Source organism: Apis mellifera, linkage group LG16 (genome assembly GCF_003254395.2).
Source record: "Apis mellifera strain DH4 linkage group LG16, Amel_HAv3.1, whole genome shotgun sequence".
In the NCBI taxonomy this organism is placed as follows: domain Eukaryota; kingdom Metazoa; phylum Arthropoda; class Insecta; order Hymenoptera; family Apidae; genus Apis; species Apis mellifera.
In genome coordinates this window covers 1,665,429-1,691,781 of record NC_037653.1, presented here as the reverse complement: position 1 = coordinate 1,691,781, position 26,353 = coordinate 1,665,429, and the positions used below count along the sequence as shown (strand labels likewise).

Sequence of the window (26,353 nt, the reverse complement as noted above, 5' to 3'; positions counted from 1 at the left end):
GTTTATGTTATAAGATTAATATTTATATATTAGTCTCTTTCGATAATTTTTAATTTTTAATTATTTATTATATTAATAAAACTAATTAAAACAAGTTTATATTCGTGACACGAAATAAGCGCGAAACGAATAAATAAGCAATAAATTATCAAAATAATTGGTTTTCCTTTAAAACTAAGTATTTATCGTTAAGAGATTAGTTGCGTCCTTCGAAAAATATTTTGCGTATGTACAAGCATTATCCCTGCCACGACTTGTATTCGACGTATAATCATACGTCATCGTAGAAAATTTCTTATTTATTCGACTTGAGTTTTCCATTCTTTAAAAGTTTTCCATTCGTTAAAAAAAAAAAAAAGAAGAATTTAAACGTGACTACATCTTATGTATATTTTCATATATTTTTTTTCTTTTTCTAAAAAAGTATAATCTCCAAGAAGTTTGACAGAACAATGATTTGCATTTTTACGATTAAATACTTGAGAGCGAATCGTTGAAACTAAAATTTGCATTTTTTCACAACAAAAATATCGAAAATAAAAAACAATTTACAATGTAAAATATAGGATTAACGAACTTTGTACAAATCTAAGCTAACTTTTAAGCAGAATTGAAGAAAATAAATTTTTAAAATTTTTAATTTTCAGTTTCATAATATATAGTAGTTTGCGAATAATCTTTTTCTTGAAATAATTTGTTTTCCATGAAAAATAATATTTCAAATAATAGTAATAACACAATTAATTTCGAGTAAATAATATTTAATATATAAAAAACTCGATTTATCTTCAACGTCTACGAAATAAATGAACAAGAAGTGAAAAATGAAATACAATCATGTTCTATGCTTATACTAATATTTTATATCGAATTCGAATATAAATAATAAATAGCGTTCATTTATTTAAATAAAATATTTCAGCTTTTTATACTTCTTGTTTTTATCCGTTTCGAATATTCCCCGTCTTTCGACTTCGGACGTTTTCGTTCGTTTTCGGAGATCATCGTTTCATCGCCGATAAGGATCGGTTCCGAAGAAGCACGCGTGGCGCGTGGACGAATCGTATACGTATATAAGATCGAGATCGCGAGAGTATGTCGACTCTTTTCATTCAGTCAGTCGCGACGAACCCTGTTGATCTTACGTAAGGCTTCGTATTATATGAAAGAGACCTTGGTCGTAGATTACGTCACCACTGTATCGCGATGCAGCAACTATTGCCGTCTTCAGGGTGACGCTCGCTGTTAGTCTCGCAAATTACGTCTCGTACGCACGTGTTTGTCTTTTTCTTTTCTCAGTCAGTTCGTCTCCCGCCACCGTTGCCGCGTCTTGCGATGGAGGAGTCCCTTCTAGATTAAGCGTCTCGTTTGTTTCGAGGGAATTCTGTGGAAACGCAAAGAATGCTGGATCGCGTAAGAATTATTTTTTTATTTTCGCGGTTAGTTTAGTTATAATGTTTATATGTGCTCTCGATAAAGACTAACCACAAGCAATATATAACAGTGCCTCTATATATATATAATGAAATAGAATATTTTACGATGTTTTAAAAAAGGAACGAATCGATATGCCAAATTAAAAAAAATATATTTCGAGGATAATTGAAACGCTAAACGAATATTCTTATTATTTATAATAATTTCTGAAACGCTTTTTTAATTTGACATTAATTTATTGCCCTTTCAAAACATCGCGAGACATATTGTTTCGTTCGAAACGACTAAATTATCGCTGCACGCGAACAATAAATGATGTATGATCATAAAATTTAAACTACAATAGTACTTCAATAACAGCAGACTTCGTATTGGGAGCACGTCACGTTTACTAACGAGGGAAGTAGAAATTCTGAGAATGGTAGACGTTATCGCATTTTTACTCCGTTCGCTTCTTAACGAGAAAACGAAACAATCGGTCCGGAGTGAAATAAAAATGACGTTCGATTGTTTCCTGATGCGGTGTGTTTATTATCGTATTGCCATTATTGTATCCGCAACAATAATTTGACCACGTATAATAAATTTGTATTATAATATTTACGTTTGTGTTGACAACGTGAGGACAGGAAATTTCCATGATAATTCGTAAATTGATTAATATTATGTGATAAAATTAATTAATTATTTTTTTATTAAATCTTTTATTAGCCTATGAAACTTTAGATAATCGTTTTAAAAAAAAATAGAAAAATATGTGATAGAATAAATCGAAGGCTAATTATAAAGAGGCTAGATGAGAAAAAAATTTAAAAAATAATTACGTTTGAAATCGAACAAGTGAGAGCAAGAGAAATTCGTATTTGGCGCGTAACTACACACAGCTCGTAGCATCTTACATCGCACGTGGTAATCCGATTTGTTACAAAAAATCGTACAGCCGCTTATTGGAAATCCTGTTAGAAATGGGATCACGTATTTTTGAAAATAACATTGCTATCAATTTCTAAAAAAAATCTCTGACCAGCAACAATAATATATATTATTAAAAATTTTGAACTCTTTCATTTTTAAATATTAGAGAAATATTAAAATCAATTATTCGATATCTTTTTCAATTTCATTCATTTCACTGATTGCACCGATATCAGTTAAAATATCAATATATTTATCGATTAAAATATTATTAATGAACAAAAATGATTAGATTACCTATTTCGATAAGTTGCGATAAAAATAAATCTTCTTTTTCGTTCAGTTGAATTCACACGGTATATCCTTGTCAAGAATAGCCTCTATCATTCTCTTCTCCTTTTTTTCTCTCTCTGTCGACAATTTCTCGATTTTTGATCGGCTATCGATTACTTGGACTTGATTTCCTTGCCAACCGAATATATATATATATTTTCGGATGAACGAGCTGGCGTTTATAAGCTTGGAAAGGACGAACGTGGTTAGCATGTGTGCTATTCCACGTTTTCGTGGAAGGAGGATAAAGTTGGGACGCGTACATATCGACCGAGCGAAATACACAAAACATTTGTGTCTTAAACGAAGTGTCTTAAGAAACGCCTTAAGGAGAAACGATTATCGTTTACATATGCGCGTAGTGCACAGAATGAGTTATTTATTCGTCGTCCTTGCATGGAGCGCGCATTTTGCAATGGACTTTAACGCAATCTACACTCGTGCATAACACTTTAGATGCTTGACGATACGTTTCGGAATAAATGAACATTTTAACGTTATAATGTGATACGTTCGAATAGCGTATTTCCATATTATCGATAATTAAACTTTTATAATATAAATCGATAATATCAATCGATTAAAATTTAACAATTATTTTTATCCAATAAACAATTATTATATACATATATTTTATGATATTAAAAATATTAAATTTTAATATTAAAATTGAGATGAGAATTCATGAGATTTATATATATATAAATATTTATTTTATATTAATAAATATATATATAATTATATAATTGTTATATAAATATTTATAAAACCATTATTTATTAATTTATTTTTTTAAATTTACTAATTTTAATAAAATTTAAAAAATTTTTAAAAATTAAAAAATTAAAAAATTTAATTAACAAAAAAAAATTAAATTAACAAAAAAAAATTAAATTAACAAAAAACTTAAAAAATTTTATTAACAAAAAAAATTAAAAATAAAAACTTAAAAAATTAATTAACAAAAAAAGATTAAATTAACAAAAAAATAAATTATTAAAAATTTAAATTTAAAAATATAAATAAAATTTCTAATAAAAATATAAAAATTTTAAAACAAAAAATAAATTGTTATTAATAAAAATTCTAAATAATAAAATAAATTAATCTTAAATAAAAATTCTAAATTTTTAAATTTTATAAATAAAATATAAAAATTTTAAATAAGAGATGGTTAAATTTAATAAATCTGAAATTGTCTCAATTATAACACATATTCAATTGGTTTTAATTTCATTATATTTAATTCTAAAATAATTCAGTTCTACCAGCCAATATTACTTATTTATTTATTTAATTTTTTAAAATATATTGTATTTATTTACTTATAAAAAAAAGTTTCGATATATCGATCCTAATATATATACGATATTAGAAAACTTCGATATACCGATGGAAAATAAGGATATAAAGAAATCGATATTCTCGAAACATTAACGCATTGTTGCCATTGTTCCCTATTATTATGAAATACGTCATCGAAAAATTAACGGCATTACTTTCCCTTTCCGTTTCGATGTTTACGAAATATACAAGCCGGTAGAAATATGTATCTCGGATGAAAAGGGTCTTGCTGCCTTTGAGATGACCGAGACGATAAAAAGTATAAGGAGGAAACGTGCAAAAACTCGGTTAACATTAACGCGACGGTGGTTCTCGCGCAAGGACGTCGACTGTGTATCATCGCTAAAAGCGTCGCAGCAACCGGTTCCACAAGAACCGCATGTTGTTCGATTGTTAATCGCCTGACGAAGATAAGAGACTTTCCGCGCGATATCCGGTCATCGAGCGATCAATCATCGACGAGTGCAATCCTTATTTGCATCTCAGATGAGAAGGATCTGTGTTATCTGTGTTCAAATTGTGCTCTGAATCGACTTAGATCAGCGATTCTCAATCTAAATGTAAAAACAAAATTCAAAAATTTGTGTAGCAAGGTATAAGAATTTAATAGAGTGATCCTTTTTTTGTTTCTAAAATATTTATAATAATTGGAAAAATGAGGATTACATAGAAATTATTTTAATATTGTATATTTATAAAGAGTTTAATAATTAAAATTTAAAAACTTTAATTTAATTAGTATATTATTTAAATTAAAATTAAACTTTAATATTAAAATTGATCTTCTTAACTATGAATAATCAAATGATTTCACTGTATTCACACATTATATAATTAAAAAAGAAAGAAAAAATAATATTTTTAGTTGCTTTTTGACAATAGTAATTTTATGATATCTTATTTAGATAAATAAATCTACAAGAACATTTTTTAATTAGTATATTTTTAATCAAAAAAACAAAGAAATTGAAGAAATTTTATAAAATACATATTATACAAATATATAATGCATCTCGTATATTAGTACATAAAGTATATCAAGTTCAATCATTCTTTCTTTCTATCAAATATTATATATATTGTTCATGTTTGGAATCATTATTGTGTTTTTCATAGAATTCAAAAATTTAATAGAATGTCTGTAAATATTACAAAATTTTTTCGATAAAAATATTTGTTCAAGTAAGCGAAATTATTACAGCATATGTCATAAGTGATAAAAGATTCAATATTGATAAGAATTTCACGATCAATGTGCATAAGCAATGACAATATTACAAAATAAAAAATTTTAATCAAAATATTTTTTATTTTTGTTTTATTGATTAAATAAGAATACGATATGATATCATATTTGCATTTTTAATTAATAAGTGATAATAATCTAAGAAATAATTAAATACAATTTAAATTATATCATGTTTGGTTTTATTTTAATCAGAAAAACCTTATAAATCGTAAAAATTTAATGAAAAAAAAAAAGCAAAAATAACAAAATTTTAACTTTGCATTAACGTTGTCCTACTGTTTTTTTCAATACTTCAACTTTCGATTTTCTTTCTCTTTCATTCCACTATCCTTTTCTACGTCCAGCAAAAAATGTAAACAAACTCGGAGCTCAGGTCAAGCCTGAGCTCAATAAGAAGAGAATAAGAATCAATATACCTTTGTTGGATATTTTAAAAATATTATTCTCGAATCTTTTCTACTTTTATATATACATGTTATATTTACCGTATTAATATTTGTAACATTAATTTCGAATTAATATTTAAAATTAACGAATAATTCAATATAAAAAAAAAAAGTAATTTCAATTTTTTTTTATATACTTTAATATATATGATCGATGTGCAAGTGCAAATTCAGCAAATTAATGCCGGAAATTAAATAATCGATGAGAAAAGAGAAAGGTCGACAGAATAGATATAATTTATAGCCATCATCGGGCACAAGATCCTTAGACGATCTCTAGTCGTTTTATGGCATCCGTGTACACAGCTGGTTTCTCTGGCACACCTTACGACACTGGCACGCGTTTTGCAGCCCGTGTTCTGTGAAACGGCAGCGACGTTCGTTACGAAACCTTCCGTACAACGACCATAGATGTACATAGACAGAAAATCCGTGGCACGCGCATTCTCGTGCCCACATCCGGCGCGTTACGATTTCCATGGACCAATCGACACAGTGTAGGTCGATTAACAAGATAGTTTTTCGAACTGATCGACGATCTCTGTTCCTCTATGATGTTTATACTATTCTATAAGTTTTTCTTCGTAACGACTTGTCCATATGCAGTATTTATAATACTTATAGTACAGTTTTGTCAGTTATAATATTAAAGCCAACAAATTACTGCATAAGAAATATCACTTGTCATTGATATCCAAAATATCGATTTAACGAGGTCGTATTCTGGACGGAGCAGAACGAATGTATTATTCGTAAGGATATTGTTTGATAATTATAATTTATTAATTTCATGAATAATTATAAATTCATTAATTATTGTGAATAAAAATATATTATGGAAAAATATTATTACGTCATTTGGATATACAAGAACATTATTTTCAACAAAGTTTTTGGTCAAATGCAATGAAAAATTTACCAAAAGAATATTGTAATGAATTTTTCTTTTGAAAAATTATATTATTTTATTTTAAAATATTTCTTTTCTAATATTCCATGATAATTTTATTTACATGTTAATAATTATATTTAATAATTATATATATATTTGAATAAAGAATTTTTTTGAAAAAAATCCTTTGATCAAAAGAATCGTTCAATAATTTATCTCACACTTTAGCATTCTTCGCTCGAAGATCATTATAAAGTTCTATTTTCAAGAATTGATAACAATATGTATTAAAAAAGTAAAAATTCGCAACTTAAAATAGAAACTATTCTACTGTGTATATAACTATCGTATCGCAACGTAATTCCTGGCCAACTTTCCGTTTAAGGTCTCTCTCTCGGCAATAAATGGAAGAGGAGGAGGAGAGATCTCATTGTTTCGTTCCGAATTGTTCCGTCTCTCGAGATTGGTCGCGAGCTATTAAGTAATTTAGTAATTTCTGATACGCTAGTGGCAATCGATCGAGAGAAAGTTGGAAGTCGCGGATTGGTCACATGCAAGGACCAATGAGATCTTTTAAACGTGTCTTTATTTTGTATATTTAAGAACGCGATTATTATTTTTATTTTATTAACAGAAATATTATTTTAATTTATTTTTTAGTTTCTAGAAATCTCAAAATTTGCATGAAATTATAATCTAAAATTATAACAATTAAATCGATATTTTTAAAAAATTTTATATGTGATAATATATAAATATAATACATTTGAATATATGTGAAATATATATACAGATATACATATATATGTCTTTCTAATTTCAAAATTATAATTTATTTATTATATAATCTCGATAATAAAATTAACCAAAACATTAATATATTTTAATATTAAAACGATAATTGAATTAAAATTATTAATAACATAAAATTATTCGATTTATTAATTTTCAAAAAATGGACGTCATTTTTATAAAAAAAGTTCATTTGATAAATTTCATAATACATCTGAGATTTTATTTCATCGCAAAATTCAGAGACAAGTTTGTACGAGAAAACTCTTTGGATTAGATTAACCATCTCGTGTTCGATTTTCGAATCAGTGATTCGAATTAAAGTTTTCTAACCGTGAAAAGTGATGTAAAAGTGTTTCTTGGTTCGAGAGAAATCTGTGAACATCGTTATTAACATCGTTATATTAGTAATATAATAAAACGAGTGGAGAGTTTGTTAAATTACTGAAAACACGCCGCCAAGTTTTCATCCATTTCACCGTTTTCTGTTTAATCATGGCCTTCCCTTTCTACCTGTCACTTTAACGTGATTTTCTCCGGTCATTGTGGTGATCGATCAGCTGCTCATAAATGAAAGATTTTCACCCCGCGAATAATTACTTGTACTTTCTCTGAAACTTGAATCAATCTTCTTTTTTAACGTTTAAAAGGCAAAGAGTAAAATTGTGCAGTTTTTGTAAATACAATTTTATTCTCTAGTTTTATAATATAAATATAATAAGTTTCGATTAATTTCTATTCGTTTCGTTCAAAAATCATCCTTAAATTAATCTTTTGTGATTCCATGTCCAGTATAACTATAGATTTTATTTTAATAAAATCTATATCTAATATTCAATCTATCTGAACAACAATTTTATTTCAATAATTCTTAGATTGCATATTCAGATATTGTATTCGAACAATATCATTAATAATGTTACTTTTCTAATGTTATTCACAACTTTTCAGATCTTCATTTACGATATCTTATGATATTTTATATATAAAATATGCAAGGACATAAATTTCGTTATATTAGTTTTATTAAAATTGAATATGTTACTTATATAATAACTCGTTTACGATACTTTATATTAGACTAACAAATTTCAACCGACAAGTTAGATTCCGTCAGGAATCGGGATATCGATCGGCCAGAAAATCCGAAAAAACCGAAAATAGCCGAGAATAGCCGAAAATAGCCGAGAATAGCCGAAAATAGCCGAAAGAGCAGATCGGCGCGACGCGACAGTGAGAGCGAGATGAGAAAGATAATCGCGTAGACGGATCTTAATAATTTTTTCTCTGTAACGATTGAAAAAGACACGAATAAATTGTTATATAACATAATATTATGGATTTATCAATAGGATTTCTTGGATTTCGTGGTACTTTCCGTAAGGAATCGAATCAATTCCGTCTATTATTATATTCCGTGCAATGAACATTTTTGAATATCGTTTAAGACGCCCACACGAGGTGAACTAATCGTGCGTGTAACGAATCAATGTCGCTCTAGCGGCCGTAGTCATGATACATGAGCACACCTTCTCTCTGCCTACACCGATCTCGATTCTTCACGGACCATATACGCGAGTCGCATAACTTCCGCCGTGACGGAAATTTACTACGATCGGTGCGATCGCTTTACTCGCGTAAAGATTGCTTCGACTCGTTATGACGCGATCGCCGATTCTATTGTCGCCAACTTTTTCCTTCACTGTAATGATCGATTTATGACGGTTCAACACATGCAATACTGTTCATAAATATTTTTGCAATAACATTTATACCAACTGAATTTTATGACGAATTAAAATTTGCATCTTTCCATTAAATATTTAGATTTTTTAGTTAATTTGTGAAAACAATGATAAATTTATTCGTTGAAAATTATTTGAAATAATAAATATAATATTTGATACGAGTATGATTCATGCAATGTAGAAATAAAGAAATGTTAATTGAAATTATACAATTTAAAAAACTTTGGAAATTCGAATCCATAAATTTGATTTTTTTTTTAAATTTATTTTTAAAAATACATGTTTTAGGATAATAAGATAATTTCAAATTATTAATATTCTTGAAAGTATTAAAAAAAATAAAACTCGGTTATAGATTTTTGTTCTAACTCTAATTATAAAAATTAAATTTCATTTGATTACAAAAGCTAGTAAAATTATTTATTATAAAATATAAAATTAAAATTTTGAATATTAAATTTATTTAAAAATCTAATTAATTGAATATGAAATAATTAAAATAACAAATATATCTTTATTTAAATCTAAAATGAAAATAAAATAAAATGAATTAAAAATTGTTGAGCATGCCTAATAATTTTTTTAGTGTATAAAATTTATTTGCATAAAATGAAATATATAAAATTTATTTACAATTAAAAAGAATAATGTTCATGAATTAATTTTAGTTATTGAAACTATTATATAAATTGGAATAAATTTAATTAATGTTGACATTAGAAAAATTTGTTTTAAAAATTTATCATTTCATAAGAGAAAATTATTCAAAAATGAAAAGGGAAAGTTCCAATTTTTAAGAAAAATAAAATTAAAAATGTCTGATTTGACAAATCTAATTGATGATAGGTATACAATAATTATAAAAAATAAAAAAATTCTTGAAATTACTGAGACTATATAATAGATTAATCTAGGAATTTTATTATGAGATTTAATATTAATTAGCCTAATCCTAATGATAGTTTCAAATTCTATAAGTATTCATTGAACAAAATATATTATTCGAATTCATTATTAATGCAAAAAGTGTAACTAAAAGTATAATTTATGAAGAAAATAAACAATAATTAATTTTATTAATCAATTAATTATTGTTAAGTAACAGTATATGAATTTATATACATGAATATTTTATCAAAATATTTCTTTTATCAGACATATTACTTTTAGTTTAGATATAATTTATATTAATTTTTAAATGCAATTTAAATATTATAAAGAATTAACTAATATCCAATTTATTAATTTAATTAATACTATAAAATTCAAAATTTTATGTGCTTAGACACTAAAATAAATAAAAAAAGGAATAGAATTTAATATTTTAAATTATGATTTATAAAATTGCTAAACACTTTTATTATACAAAAATTATCTCATTCCAATACTTTTGTCTTTCAATTAATATGTGTAATAATTTTACTATACTTTTTTTATGTATATAGATTAAAATAAAGTCTGTGTTATCATGTTCATAAAATAATGTTAGATTTAATATTTGCAGATTTTAGAAGAATTTCTTCAATTTTTGGAAATTATATACAAATTAAATGTCAAACAATCTAAAAATGTAAACTTTCTTAAAGAAGAAAAGAATTCTATAAAATTTAATAATTATATTATTTTAGAAATCAATTTTATTCTACAATTATAATTGCATATTATAATTGCAAACAATAAAATTATTATAAGTTTTTAATATTGTGACTCAAATATATATTGCCAACAGATAACCTTTCTGACCAATCATATCCTTAATGATGGAAGCTGACGAGGCGGAAAGGGATACAAGTTTTTGTTGCAAATCAAGTTCAAACCATAGATTGTTTTTCTCGAGTTACGGAAGCAGTGGTATTATAGCGTTTAAGTGCCCTTAATTATACCGTTACTGGTAGTCGGATACTCGAATCATCTTTCTTCAAGACAACTCTGATTATGCAACAATGCCACAATTACCACATAATTATTTCCATGATGCAACAAAATCTGAATCGAAACTGAAGAAAATTTGAAATAAATCAACGCAAGTAGAAAATTTAAATTCTATACTATTTAAAAAATAAAAAAATATAATCAATTTACGATATCTAAAATTTTAATAGATTTATAGATAATAATATTTAATAATATTATAATAATATTTCTAATGATAATTTAAGAATAAGAAAAAATAATAAAAATTCTTTCTCTTAACTTAATTTTAACAATATTATCGATATATCGAAAACTTTTTTAAAATAGTTTTTTAAAATATTTATATAATTTATTTTAGAGAATCATTTATATAATTTATAAATGCCTGAAAAAGAAATAAAAGAAATTAAAAATGGCCATAATAAAATTTTTCGCTCGAAGAACTAAAATTATTCAGAAGAAGAAAATCTCTTTATTCTTGTGATATTGTTAAACGTCAAGGATTTTTTTCAACCGACGATAAAACGCGTAGGAGTAAAACAAGTTTTACGACGAAATAATATTGGTGGCCTATAAACTGGCTATGAATGGTCACGTGTAGTGAATCTCGTTCGAGAAGTCGAGCAGACGATGGAGAACGAGTCGGGTATGTAGTATTCTCGTTACGCCGCGCACCGTCTTGCTGATATCGATCTGACGAGTTTCTCTCAACTTCTGCCGACAGCCGTGAAAAAAACGGAAGCACGCTGTATTAACAAACTCCGCCTTTGCGAGGCATTTCAGATCGATGCACCGGTAGTTTAGTAAGTGAATTTTCTAATTTTTTTCCTCTCTCACGACCTTCTCTTCCACTATCTAGATTCTTTTCTGGATTGGTCACGGTTCGATTGAGGCGCGTGCATCGATCGATCTCTGCGCCATCTTTTCGTGTAATTTTTAAGTAGCCTAAAAGTAAGGATTTTTGTTAGGTTAGGAAGTGAAGTAGAAAATTTATCTGCAAAAATTTGAGAAAAATTGGAAAAACTTGAAATAATTGAAATATTTTCATATATTTCGTTTAATGTCTATACAGAATACAGAACAAATACTATTTACTTATTAGATAACATATAAATAAAATATTAATAAGCTTGATGAAATACATGATGATTTTTTTATATGAATGTTATGAATAGTTTTCAATTATATTACAATTGATTTTTCAACATTATATATATTTATATTTAAACACAGATAATAAATTATACAAGTTTTTCAAATATATCTTTTAAACAGATCTTTCAATTTCCTATTGAATCTTTTCTGTAATATCTATAATAAAAAAATAAACAAAATGTGAATATTTATCTAGGGAAATACATGTAGATAACGAAATGTTCAAATAACGGATCTTCTGAATGGAGATATTGCATTATTTGTACTACTGTATTATTTACAATAATATTTTCTTTTATCAATAAAATATTCATTTTAAAATAATTTATATATATCTCAAAAGTTATTTGCAATATCCTGCATTAGTTGAAAAAAATAAAAATACTCGTTTATAATTATATCTACTTCAAAAATCTATTTTCCCCAGTCTTGCGTAAAACTATGTTACCGACTGAAACGTATAAGTATATTAATAAGAACCGGGTAGATCGCAAAACTGTCAAGACACCGCTATTATATCTATGATTTATGTCGTCACACATATATCCTCTGTCTAACGGCCGTTTAATTGATCACGTTCATTAATGGTTCTTAATCTCTTGCGAGTGTTAACAAGTATAGAGCGTGTTTAATTATCATGCAGGAACCGGTTAATCGGAAACGCATTTTTAAACTTTTGAAAATAATAAATAATTATTTATTTTATATAAATAAAAATCGATTGTTAAAAAACAAATTCGAAATATATTTAATTTATTTCAGATCAAGCTGGAACGCGTGCTCGGCGTAACCGTGTCGAGCAATGCAGCCCTGGACTGCGACGCGACCAGTGAGCTAGTCGCCTATCCTGCCGGGTAAGTTTTGGACCGATCTCTTTTTCTTTCATTGATTTATCCATGCATTCGTTCATAAGTATTGAAACGTACGATCCATTGTAATGTAATAAAGTTAATAACATTATTGAATTATAGAAATTGTTAACAATTACAGTAATGGTTGGTTAAATTCTGATAAAATTATGGTATAGGTTAGTTTCAGTATTGTCTCTCGGTGTTCGATATCGTGTAACCTAACTTATCGACAAAAATATAGTGAATAAATATAACAAGAATAAATAAGAAAAACACAAGTATAATGAAATATATAATATAAATATATAATTGTAAAAATTTTTATTTTAATTAGAGTCCAAACACGATATAAATCAAATATAAAGTAAATATGAATTTTTTTTTTTTATTAGAAGATTGATACTAATTTTTAGGAATCATAGAAATTATAAAAATTTCTACAATTAAATATTCGATCTCAGTCATCATTACTTGATCTATAATGCTTATAATTTTTATTATATTTGTTCATCAAGTTCTATGCATGCTATTATTTATAAATTGGTTTTCAGATATCGGTTTTTTATATAATTTATTAAATTACAGAAAAATAAATTAAAAAATTTTATTACAACAAATAATTATAATTATAATTAATAATTATTAATTAAATTATCGAAAACATTTTTTATTAATTGTGTGAATATTTGCATCGATTAAAAATTCATTTACATACATGATTATAACATTTGCGAAACAGATAATTAATACTTATGAACTAATGCGTAGAATATTAATAAATATATATATTATATATTATATTACTTCAATTCTATATTATATTAAAAAATATAAATTTTTTATATTATATTAATTCATAGAATTTAATTAAAAATATGCATTTCCTTATTTATTCGTACATTATTTTATATAAATCTTGCGACAAATCTTCGATTTTCAAAAAATGATATAAAATATCTTACCAACTTGTAATTCGTTTCGCAATCAACAAGACGCATACGATTATTTGTCCCGAATATCGCGATGCTTCGACGTTACGATGAAACGAAAAATTGAATCTGACGAAGTTAGGTTAAGTTGATTTTAATTGAAGTTGTACGTGAAACGATCGATTCGATTCGATCACGTCGTTACTGATGGCTGATTCGTTGCAGCATTAAATCATTCGTCGCTAACGACCGGTATCGATTGTGGAATTATAGTAATTGCTAGGTTAAGTAGGCGCAGAAACGGGTAAAAGGGAGAGTGGCGCTGCGCTCGTCGATGAACCGTTGCACTTTATCGCCTTCGAGAAGCATCTTTTCTTACACTTTATTTTTATAATCTTTTTTTCTTTTGAAATCATACATGAGAATGAGGACTCAACTGATAATTAAATCGCAATTGATAAGATTAATTTGAGATATTTTCGATTTCAACTTTTTCTAGGGATTTTTTTCAATGTACCTTAAGCTTAGTTTTCATGTGATTATTTTGATATATTTTTCTGATAATTCGATCTAAAATTAATAAAAAAATTTTTACAAAACACAAAGTATATATTCAATGAAATATTTTTCTTTGTGTAAAAAAACGTTGCAAGAATATCATATATATACACATACACATATTCTGGTTTCGTATTTGGCAATGCTCGCAAAACCGTGAAATTTGTAATACGTACACGAACAAAGATTACATCTCCAGACAAAGAATGCTTAGTTAATTCTCGAACTTTTTGAAAAATTTTTTTTAATTTTTATGATGTTATATTTGATTATCATATTTGAATGTTTTTTTTTTATTTGAAAAAATTAAAATTTTTCTATGACATTCTAAAGATTATTTAGAATTTTTTATTTTCGAAAAATAATATTACATTTACATACATACGTTATGAATATATTTATATTTCTTAATTTTATAAATATTAAAAGCAATCTTTTAATAATACCACGTAAAATATTTGATCTTTCGAACCAAAGAGAAAATATAAATTATCTATAAATATAAAGAAAGAAAATCATAAATTTATCTCCCAAAGGTGTTGAAGAGTTGTATATTTGAATAGAAAAGAATGGAATCGTATAAATTCATCGAATTAAAAGTCGGTCAATATTCGTGAGAATAGAATAAAGAAAGATATTCCTCTGTATAGCGCTCGGAAGCTGAGAGATTATCTCGAATATCGGTTCACGACGTTCGATAAAGATGTTCGCTTTGTCATGCATTATGACCTAGATTTATTGCTTTTCTCATCATTTTATTTTTTGTTTCTCCAAGTTTGAGCGTCCTTTAATTAATAAATTGCTTCGTTTTATATTTTAACACATTCTTCACTATTCGATGAATAAGAATTGACTGAAAGAGAACAGGACAATAGTTACGCAGCAACTTCACGAATATTCCCGAATATTACCGATCGTCTCCGAATCAAAATTCACTAACTGTCGAATAATGGATATCATTTAAAAGAATTATAACTACGAATGTAGTTATAATTCTGTCCTAATATTCTAGCATCAACTTCATTTCTAATGTTTTTTACATATATATATATTAAATATACATGCAATTTTCGTTACCAATTATTTTTGAGAAACAAAATATATAATTTCATTATAATAATTTGTACTTGCATATATTTTAAAAATCTAATTACATATTTATATTTACTAAATGGAATAGATATAAATTATACAATTAAATATATCGATGATTTTTTTCTTATTAATTCCATATATTTGCAATTATTCTGCAATATAATAAAAATAAAAATTTTATTAGAATGATAAAGCCTCAAATTATATTGAATCATTTCTATATTTGGTTAGTAATTATTGACGATGAAAATTAAGCGTTTCCCAATATTACAAAACAGCGTTTCGTTCGACAACGAAAGAGAAAAATATATGTATAATTCCACTGATCACGGATAAACGCGAACAGCGGAAAAGAATACTGGCGGTGTGAATGGAAGAATGGCGAAAGTGCGATCGGAAGATTGCGAGGTGTCGAGAAACTAGGATTTCGTCGTTTCTTCCACTCTCAAAGATTTTTCCTTGAAATTTTAGCTAATTCATTCTTTCTAACTAAGAAATTTATTTTAAATAAAAATAAATATCGGAAATTATTGTTGAAATAATTTTGTCACACTGAAATATGACACTAGATTTATTTCGCTATCGTATATGATAAGAAAATTTTTTTCATGAAATAGTATTACAAGAATTTATTTCAATTAATCATTTTAAATTTATATTGAAAAGTATAAATAATATTGTAATTATTATTTAACAAATACATATATAACTAGATATTTCGAATGGTGAAAAGTCTTTTTCTAAAATGCATAATAAAATAAATATAGTCAAATATTATATAAAAAATGATTATGCAAATATATATTTTATTACCTTATTTACTCATATCTATAAGAACAATCATATAATGTTTTATTTAAATGAAATGTGTGGTATGTGTTATGTAATATTAAAAATTATGCAATATTAATTTTTATAATAAATAGATGCACAATAATAGATTCTACAAAGATCAACATCAATTTTTTAAATCGTATTTCGTAATTTTTAATGTAATAATAATCGTAATTTTTATATTATTATGAAAAAAAAGAATATTAAGTTATTCAAGTTAAAAGAAAAAATCATTCGTTTAGGAGAAATATTATAGACTTAAAATTTGTAAAACATGAAAAAGAAAAAGAGTATTATTTGAATAGAATATTATTTGATACATTCCTTCTCAAATTTTCCTTTTCTAATCATCGTTGAAGAAAGAAATAACATCTCCATTGCAAGGTTGCCGTCATTAGTTAGCCGTTGTTAATTACGATCACGATGCGAGAGGATAATGCACGAGCATAATCGAGCATTGGCTCGGCCGAAAGCGTGCGAGCAGCGCATGCGCTGCTTGTGCGCATGCGCGCAAGAACTGTTGATTTTCGCACGCGCTACTTAAGCCGCTTAAATCTACAGCGCGCGATCAAGCCGGACGTCAAGAGTGTATACACATCGCGAATACACATCCAGTTGCAAACAAGCGATCAGAGCTTATGTACGGTACTCGGGCGGAAATCGGGTCAAGAGAGAGGTGAATGGACCAAAAGATTCTGTGTCGGAGATCCGCCTCAGCTGATAAGAATCGGGCGACAATTAAATCATTCGATCGATCTGTTATCTGAATTCTTTCTATCTCTCTATTTTTTGCTGCATAGGGATTTTTTTATACAAGTCTGAAAAATAATGTACGATATTTTGTAATGATTATTTATTTTATTCGAAATTTGTTAATTGGATTTATTAATATATTAGAATAACTTGAATATTCATTTAAAAGATCCTTGTATGAATTATTTATTTTTCAAAATAGTATTAGAATTATTCTATTTAATCTAAAACTATAAAAAAGAAATCTATAAATCTATAACGTGTTATTACTTGTTAATCCATTAATATTATTGTTCAAAAAGGATCTTAAATGAATTGTTTAAATGAATATATGATTTTTTTCTTTCTAATTAAAATCATTATTTGATTCATTGAACTTTTCCTTCATTTTATTGCCCGATTAATTTTTATAAATAAAGATGCACGCAATATTCGCTTTAATATCGATTCATTTAATATTTTAACGTTTCTCAATTTATTATTGGCTGCAGCGAATTATGATTTTTCAGTCATGTAATGTAATATAATATAATTACGAGTGCGACTGTGTTAAGGAGCTCGACAAGATTCCTCGCGCATGCGCATACTTAAGCGTGCGTGAATAAAGCTTCCTTGGATCGAAAGTAGTTCCTCGATGCGTCTGGTCATCGTTCGAGTTATTTCTTCGATGAGTGTTATTATGTCATCGTGGTTAGGAATTTAGATTACATAGTTAAAATGTATGTTACACTAAGATTACATAGTTAAAATGTATATAAAATACATAAAAGTAAGTATAAAGAGCGTATTTTTACATTTTTATTTACAAGTTTTTACCGATTCAGTTATAATGCTCTTTATATTTACTTCTTATACATCTTATATATCTGAATCTGTTTTTATACAATTTTCAATATGTTTTTATTTATACGATTTTGTTTTTTTTAACATTTTTTATTTAACTTTTATGTGTTTACCAGATAGAATGTTATTTCTATATTTTTCTTTATAATTTACTTTGGTTAACACAAGTTTGTTTTACTTTATTACAAATCATAATCATTACATATACATGATATGAAAAGAGATCTAATTTATTCATGCAGAGATATATTTTAGATTAAGATATAATGTAATTTGATCATAATTTATTATAATTTTCACATTTATGTAGTTTAAAGAAATATTATATATCGTTGTATCGAACAAAAGTTGTAAATAAATAAGTAAATAAATAAATCGATAACATATCGCAATGATGACATTGTCGAGAGCTCGATTCCAAGGTTAGAAAGTGCTTGACATTGCATTGCGTGTATTGTATTACGAGGAATGAAGGAAAGTTCCGCTTTCCCGGTTTCTCGATCTACTCTGTTTCCCAGTTTCAAATCTCTAGATACCTGTCCAAGCTTAATCGACAGAGGCGATAAAGCAATAAACGCGAATCCATTAATTGCCAGAGAAAATGGTGTACAAAGAAAAGTAATTGCTTCTCTCGCAAATTTCACCTCTACAGTGAACACAAGTTGGATTATAGTTTGCATAGCGTTAGGAATAAACACAAGACCTATATTTCTCTCGCAGTCGTGATCACCTCGAGACTTTCCAATTCGATAAACTCAAACTTTGAAGACGAAACTCTCTAAAGGCAAAATAGAACCGATCTTTTATTGTTCAAGTTTCGAAGTTTAATTGTGTTGAGGTCGTGATAAAATTTAAAAGTTAAACGGATATTGTCTATGTTACGAATTTCTTTATTACAATTTTTTTTTTTATTTCGAAACATTTTTTATCATAGTTTAGATTAGTGTTTACTTTACTTTAATGTTTATTTTACGTATTCTATCTTAGAAAATCAAACAATTGTTTCCTATAACCTATAATACGTTCGAGCTCTTACCGCGAATATACGGATATCTTTCGTGAATTCTTTCCGATTCGTTCCGAATTTTTCCGATCCGTTCCGAATTTTTCCGATCCGTCCCGAATTTTTCCGATCCTTCCCGAAGTTGATATTTCACAAATATGTAATAAGTACTCGTCCTCCCATTGGAACAGTGCTTGAATCTATTGAAGAAAATAATTTCATATGAAAACAATTATTATTTATAGTATCATAAATTTTATTTACGATACTACGAATTTTATTTTTTTATTTACAATTTCTCTTCGTTTTTTATAATCATATTTTACAAGACTATGTTTTTGCTTTTAAAGATAAGTACAGTTAAAAAATTTTGTATTTTAGCAATTATATACGTATATATTTATTGTTGATTTTAAATTTTGAGTTTAATAACCAATAAATATATATAAAAATAAATCGTTATAAGAAATATACAAACTCGTATAGAAAATTAAATGAAAATAAATGTTTTTATAAATCAAAAAATCGATTCGTTTCAGGAATTAACTGCACAATGGATTATTTTATTTACAAAAAGATTTTTTTCCAATTTATAGATATTCTTTCAATTCTATATGTATTTAACCTTTAAGTTATACAATAAATACAATAGTTTCTAATCTATCAATATATCACCCGTTTTAATAAAAATTATTTATAATTTTAAGTAATTTTAAAATTATACGGAAATAAAAAATTGTTTATATATATATTATTACTTATACAACTTTAAAAATATTATTTTTTCAATATATTTTTATTAGGATTTTTTAAAATAAATTTTCTTTTTATTATCCTGTACACGTTACCATTTTCAGGTAATTTAAGCAACGTAAGTCGAAATCGATTCGATCATCGTCACGAAGGAGCTTTTCATTTCACGCTAATTATACGAAACTCTCTCGTCCGTATGCCAAACATGAGATTAAACTTTTCTTCAAGGGCAAATATTCAACGTGGCATTTTCTTCGCTCGTTGAGAATGTTCACATCGACTGATTCTAGGTTCCCTTTGTGTAAAATAAACAAGTAGAATAAATAAAATAAGCAAGATCTTTAAAAATAGTGATCTAATAAAATAACTTGATAATCAAAAGATTGGATAGATTAAAATAAATTTATTTTAAAATTGTTTTAAATTTGTTGAATTTTTACATTAGGAAAATTAGAAACTGGAGAAAGAAATAATATAAAGGATGTTCCAAAATTAACGCAAGATTTGAATTTGCCGCCATTTTTGCATTAAAATAAATTTATTTTAAAATTGTTTTAAATTTGTTGAATTTTTACATTAGGAAAATTAGAAACTGGAGAAAGAAATAATGTAAATATAAAAAAATGATATTCCAAAATTAATGCGATTTGAATTTACCGCCATGTTTGCATTAAATTGTTGGCAATCCTGAAAAAAGAACAGTTGACAGTTGAGAGTTTAAGGTTAGTAAAAATGGCGCGTTATACGATACAACAACGTGTCTTCATTATTGAACAATATTTTAAAAACTCTTTTTTATATTTAATTCAAATCTTGCGTTAATTTTGGGACACCCTTTAGAATAAAATATAAAATATTATTTAAAGTTTGTCTATCTTAGGAACTGGAAAAAGAAATAATATAAGGATGTTTCAAAATTAATGCGATTTGAATTTGCCGCCATTTTTGCATTAAGTTGGCAACTCTGAAAAAAGAACAGCTGAGAGTTTAAGATTAGTAAAAATGGAGCGTTATACGATACAATAATATTTTAAAAACTTTCTTTTATATTTAATTCAAATCTTACATTAATTTTGGGACATCCTTTAGAATAGAATATAAAATATTGTTTAAAGTTAATTTAAGAATGTGATATCAACGATTTTTCAAACATTTGGAATTCAAGTTTAAAGATAATTATTATTTGATTTATTTTAAGAACCTTTCAAAATCGCCTAAGAAGAAAGGCTTTATTATCTCTAAAAATAGCTTTCAAATGTAATATTTTAAACTTTGCTAATTTTCTCGCAGAAATAATTATGAATAATTTTTCCTTTCTATCTATTCTATTCTATATATAATTCTATATATAAAAAAATATAATTCTATATATATATATATATATATATATTATTCTATATATAAAGCATTATCAATTACTAAAAGGAAAAATAAGAGGAAAACTACATCTATTAAAAAACGAAGAAAGTCCTTATTAGATGGTGCAGCCGAGCAACTGAAAACGGTATTGTGCGTTCCTACAACGCACTGCCAGAATTGTGTGACCACAGGACAATCTTTTCCGGCTAACGAACAAACGTGTTACATGTTCGAATAGGACGAGCAAGAAAAGGAGAGTTTTTACATTTTTCTTCAAATAATACACGCTTGTATTAATTATAAATGTACAAATAGAGAACAAAAAATAATGTAACATTGTTGCATATTTAAATTTTAATTATTAGATATTCTTATAGTATTATATAAATTATATTTAGTTAACAATTAAAATTATAATTATGATTTTGAGATGAATAAATTAAATTAAATTTTGAAGAAAGTTAACAATTGCAGATGTACAAAGATAAAAAACAATGTAATTAATTTAAAATTAATAACTATAATTAATATTCTTTTGTAATTATACATATGTACATTTAAATTTAGATTTAATACTTGTTATTCAAATAATTTAAATTATTAAAAAATTTTATATATTTTTAATACTTATATATACACTTCAAAATTTCCATTTAACGTAATTCTTAATATTTATCAACAAGGAATTTCATTTTAAAAAAAAACAGCTACTTAAATAATTATTAAAGATATTAATAATCATCTTTATTTTGTTTCTTCCATTATTTTTTCTTTAATTGCATCTTTAAATTTTCTGTAATCGTCAATTTTCACATTTCATAATTTCTTTCGGAACAACATTCAATATCTAATTATAAATTTCATTGCACAAAAGTTCATTGATAATAATATAATAAATCTTGCAAATAAATATGATACTTTACGTTAAACCTTCAATACAATAATAAATATCCATAATTTATCAACGACCAATAACGAAAATTGGGAAATTTTGAATATCATTTTGAATATCAATTTTGAATCATAACACGATTATAATCGCGATAACAATCGTATCGATCGAACGAAAAACATTTAACGACGCGAACATTTGCCATAAAGTCGAGTCTTCTTCTGTCACGAAACGAGGATCGTTCAGGAAGATTCGTATCGTGGCTCATCACTGTCATCGAGATGGAAAAGAACGAGCCGTTCCAAATCAGCCGGTTCCATCGACCAACTTATTAGATACGCTGTCGTCGGCCGGTTTCCATGCTCGATAATCGACCTAGTGACCTTTATACTAGCGACCTTACATGTTCCTCGCTCCACACGCAACCCGCGGCTAGAAATTACAGTCACAGGCTTCCTGGTGCATTGCTCGGACTCTTGCGAGACTTTCGTATGGAGTTTTTGCCACGGAGATAACGTTGCCATAACGGTACGCTCGAATACCATCACTTGACAACATGCGGGAAAATATATTTTTCTTTCTTATTTAGACCATTTGGTGATGTATTTCTAGTGATTTTTTTCTCAATTTCGACGATATAGTTGCATGTTAAAAACGAATCGATATTTTTCTTTCTTATTTAGAGTTATTTGGTGATATATTTCTAGTGATTTTTCTCAATTTCGACGATATAGTTCAATGTTAAAAATGAATCGAAGCGAGTAAGAGTGCTCGATCGGTATGATTCTATCTTATCGACAGTTCTAGATGTATATCGATAATATTGTTATTAATGTAGAGAAAAGGATTAGAATTATTTTTATATCTGTAATAAGTTGTATAATAAATATAAATAGATTTTATTGAAAAATTACATTGCAATCTATTTCAATATTTTAAAGATATTTTAAATATTGAAAACTTGATGAAATTTTTTCATTAATTTATAAATAATAACTTTGATATGATAATAACAATTTTGAAGAAATAAAAATTTGAATATATATAAAAAACTAATAAAATTTTTCAATTTTTAGCTAATAATTTCAATAATAATAAGTTTGAATAAAAAAAAATTAAGAAAATAATTGAATAATATCATTAATACATCAAATTATAAAGAATATATCAATGTTATAATTTGATAATCAATAATCAAAATTCTAATTGAAAAAAGAAAATCTTTTATTTCAATAATAAAATCAAAATTGGAAAAAGTCACGAAATCACAGTATCGTCCAGTTATTAAATATTGCATTTTATCCATCATGGAATTATACCAAAGCAATACCTGGAATTGCTTCGAGCGACGATGCGTGTAATCCGAGACGTAGGATGAAATATGTGATAGTTGAATTATCGCTACTATCTATCGAGTAGTTATTGAGATACGAAAAAAATAAAATTTTTACTTTTCTTTCACTTTATAACCGTGGAATTGTTTAATGTGTTAAAATATTAAATAATGTTTTTCGCAATAAAAAATATGCGATATTATATTTAAATGATTTTCAATAATAATATAAAAATAATATAATCTCGAGAGAAACTTACGATTATGCGTAAAACAATTATTACTCGCTTCAGTCTTGATCATACGTGATCAATTTTTGTACAAATAACATTTTAAGAAAAATTTTTTTGATTCTTTGATGATAGTTTAGATCCAAAGTTGATATCATCGTGGTCAGTATGGTAAGTGGTAGGTGCGTTAAGTACGTCTCGTCGCGAGACGACGACGACTCTTCTCGTTATTAGAGAGGTCTCACGTACTTACTCGACGCGAAAAGGCTTAAAGCTATTCACAGCCATGCTTGGTTTCTCTATCCTTTTTCGCCTTTTAAATTTTAGAATTTCGTTTCATCGCGTAATTTCTAGTATGTGGTACAAAAACATTTTGCATGTCTCTCTTTTCATCAAAAGAAATATGATTGGTTATTTTGAATACGTCAAATAGAGAGAGTAAGTTAATTTTTCAAATCTATATTTATTTTTTTCTCGTCGATTAAAACTTTGAATCTCAAATCAATTTCTAAATTAAATTATTCGATAAAAAAAAATTTCATCTTATTTGTATTTATATTTTCATTTTGTCGAGTTCTGAAAAAAATTTTGGAGAAGAGATTAAATGGAAAAATTATTGAAAAAAAAAGGATTTATATTCCGAACTTAATTTTAATTAATAATAAATTTAATTGAACACTAATAACAATTATAAAAATAGAAATTTATTGACTAAAAGTTGACTAAAAATATGAATGAAATCGCATAATAAATCGTATAATCGTTTTATTTTTATTGATAAACAGTATTTTTTATGAAAATAGAATTATTAAAAGTATATATAAAAAATATATATAATCGTTTTATTTTTATTGATAAACAGTATTTTTTATGAAAATAGAATTATTAAAAATATATATAATTAAATCATTTATCCTATTTAAATCGATAAATAAATATTTAGAGATTTATATTCAAAATTTTCTTTTCGAAATAACAAAGATCGATAACAAAGATTTGAGTGCAAAGTTCGCGTGGGAAAAGTGGATTTTGAGGTTAATCAAATGAAAAGTGTATATCGGCCCCGAGCAAAACTTTACTTACAAGTTCATTCTGTCTCTCTCTCTCTCTCTCTCTCTCTCTCTCTCTCTCTCTCTCTCTCTCTCTCTCTCTCTCTCTCTCTCTCTCTCTCTCTCTCTCTCTCTCTCTCTCTCTCTCTCTCTCTCTTACTTGTGTACACGATATGATACGGTCGACGAGGATGAAAAACCTCGGGAACAAGCTACGATTTCTCTATGGTTTCCACGTGTTCCTTTCAGATGCGCCTAACACGATTCGAATGCGATTCGAATTCACCTCGAGACGCGTTCCCACGCAACCTTTCAGCTAGACAAAAGTAGACCACATGCGACGACTCGACCGAGCTTAGATTAACGAGGGACGCGATTCGAAGATTCTAATTTCGGTGAAAACGAGAGGGAGTATACAAGTTTAGCTCGAACCATTCCTTTCCCATGTACGGTTCTTTAACAATAGTGCCTCGATAGTAAGTACAAAGTCATTTCTATCATTTCTTCAAACTACTTTGTCGAGTTTTTTTTTACATACATGTCAGAGAATGATTGAATGTAGATGTCTTTTTATTTTGGATGGACTGTTTCTCACTTTCACTAAAAAGTAAACGAATCACAAATGCAATAACGTTGACACTTTCTGGAACATTTATCTTTCTTATTAAACACAATATAATCTTAATAATCAATTTGCACTTACTATCGAAATATTACTGTATGATGATCATATAATGATAAAAAAGGATATAATGGATTTTATTATTATTATTATTAAATTGTAAAAAAATAATTAATATAAATCATGGCATTAAGTGAAAGATATACTGATATACTCTATACTTCAAATATATATTCACATCGTATTCGTTATAGGTTATAAAAGAAACAAATGGATGGATTTGGAGGTTATGATTTCGAATGTACATTGAAAACATATATATTTAATATATTGTGTTATAATTGATATATTTTTCATCTTGTCTTAAAAATAATAATATATTAAATGTACGTATCTTAAATTTGCATCTTAAAAACACAAATATATAATATATTTATATATGAATACGTCAAATAAGATCTTTAGTGTATATTTACCTTAAAATTGTATATGTTTATAGTATTTTTAACGTATTATCGATTATCACGTGCTATCTAGCTGTCAATGGACTTTTTTTAAAGAAATAATAACAAAATTAGAAAATAAATCTAGCAAAGGTGTTTGAACTTCTAGTCGTATACGTATCCGTTTTGGCGAACCGAAAGCGAAGCGACCGGAAACATGGCGGACATGCATGACGGGCGGCTCATTCGCAAATAGAATCTAATTAAATACTTGAACGTAGATGCGCTTAATTGATTCATAGAAGAGATTGTTCGCGATTGTCGATCGAAGAGAACTATGCACTGGTCTATTCTTTTTGAATGATGAATTTACGTGCTCGCAATCACCTCCATATAATTTTTCTACTACTACTATTGCGCCATCCTGTGTTAAAATAACGAAACAAAATTATATTCATATATCATCCTTTAATTGATTTGCAAAATATTCAATGTGCAATTTTCTTGGATTCATTTCATCGATAAAATATTTGTTCTTTGTCATTTCAATTTGGTTTATTGTTGTAATAAAACATTGATAT

General features: G+C 26.6%; 1 protein-coding gene across 15 annotated transcripts in view; it reads left to right on the top strand.

Moving 5' to 3' along the window:
- The window catches only part of LOC100576709 (mitogen-activated protein kinase-binding protein 1), a 129,218-nt gene that overhangs the window by 74,693 nt on the left and 28,172 nt on the right, over window positions 1–26,353 (top strand). For 13 of the 15 annotated variants that reach the window (XM_026445872.1, XM_026445871.1, XM_016917065.2 and 10 more), the window contains one exon: window positions 12,988–13,079. In XM_026445872.1, coding sequence (XP_026301657.1) covers window positions 12,988–13,079 — 92 coding nt within the window. Of the gene's footprint in view, window positions 1–1,274; window positions 1,414–11,563; window positions 11,717–11,794; window positions 11,874–12,987; window positions 13,080–26,353 lie in introns of those variants that run through there. The other 2 variants (XM_026445873.1, XM_016917070.2) reach the window with 2 other exon arrangements.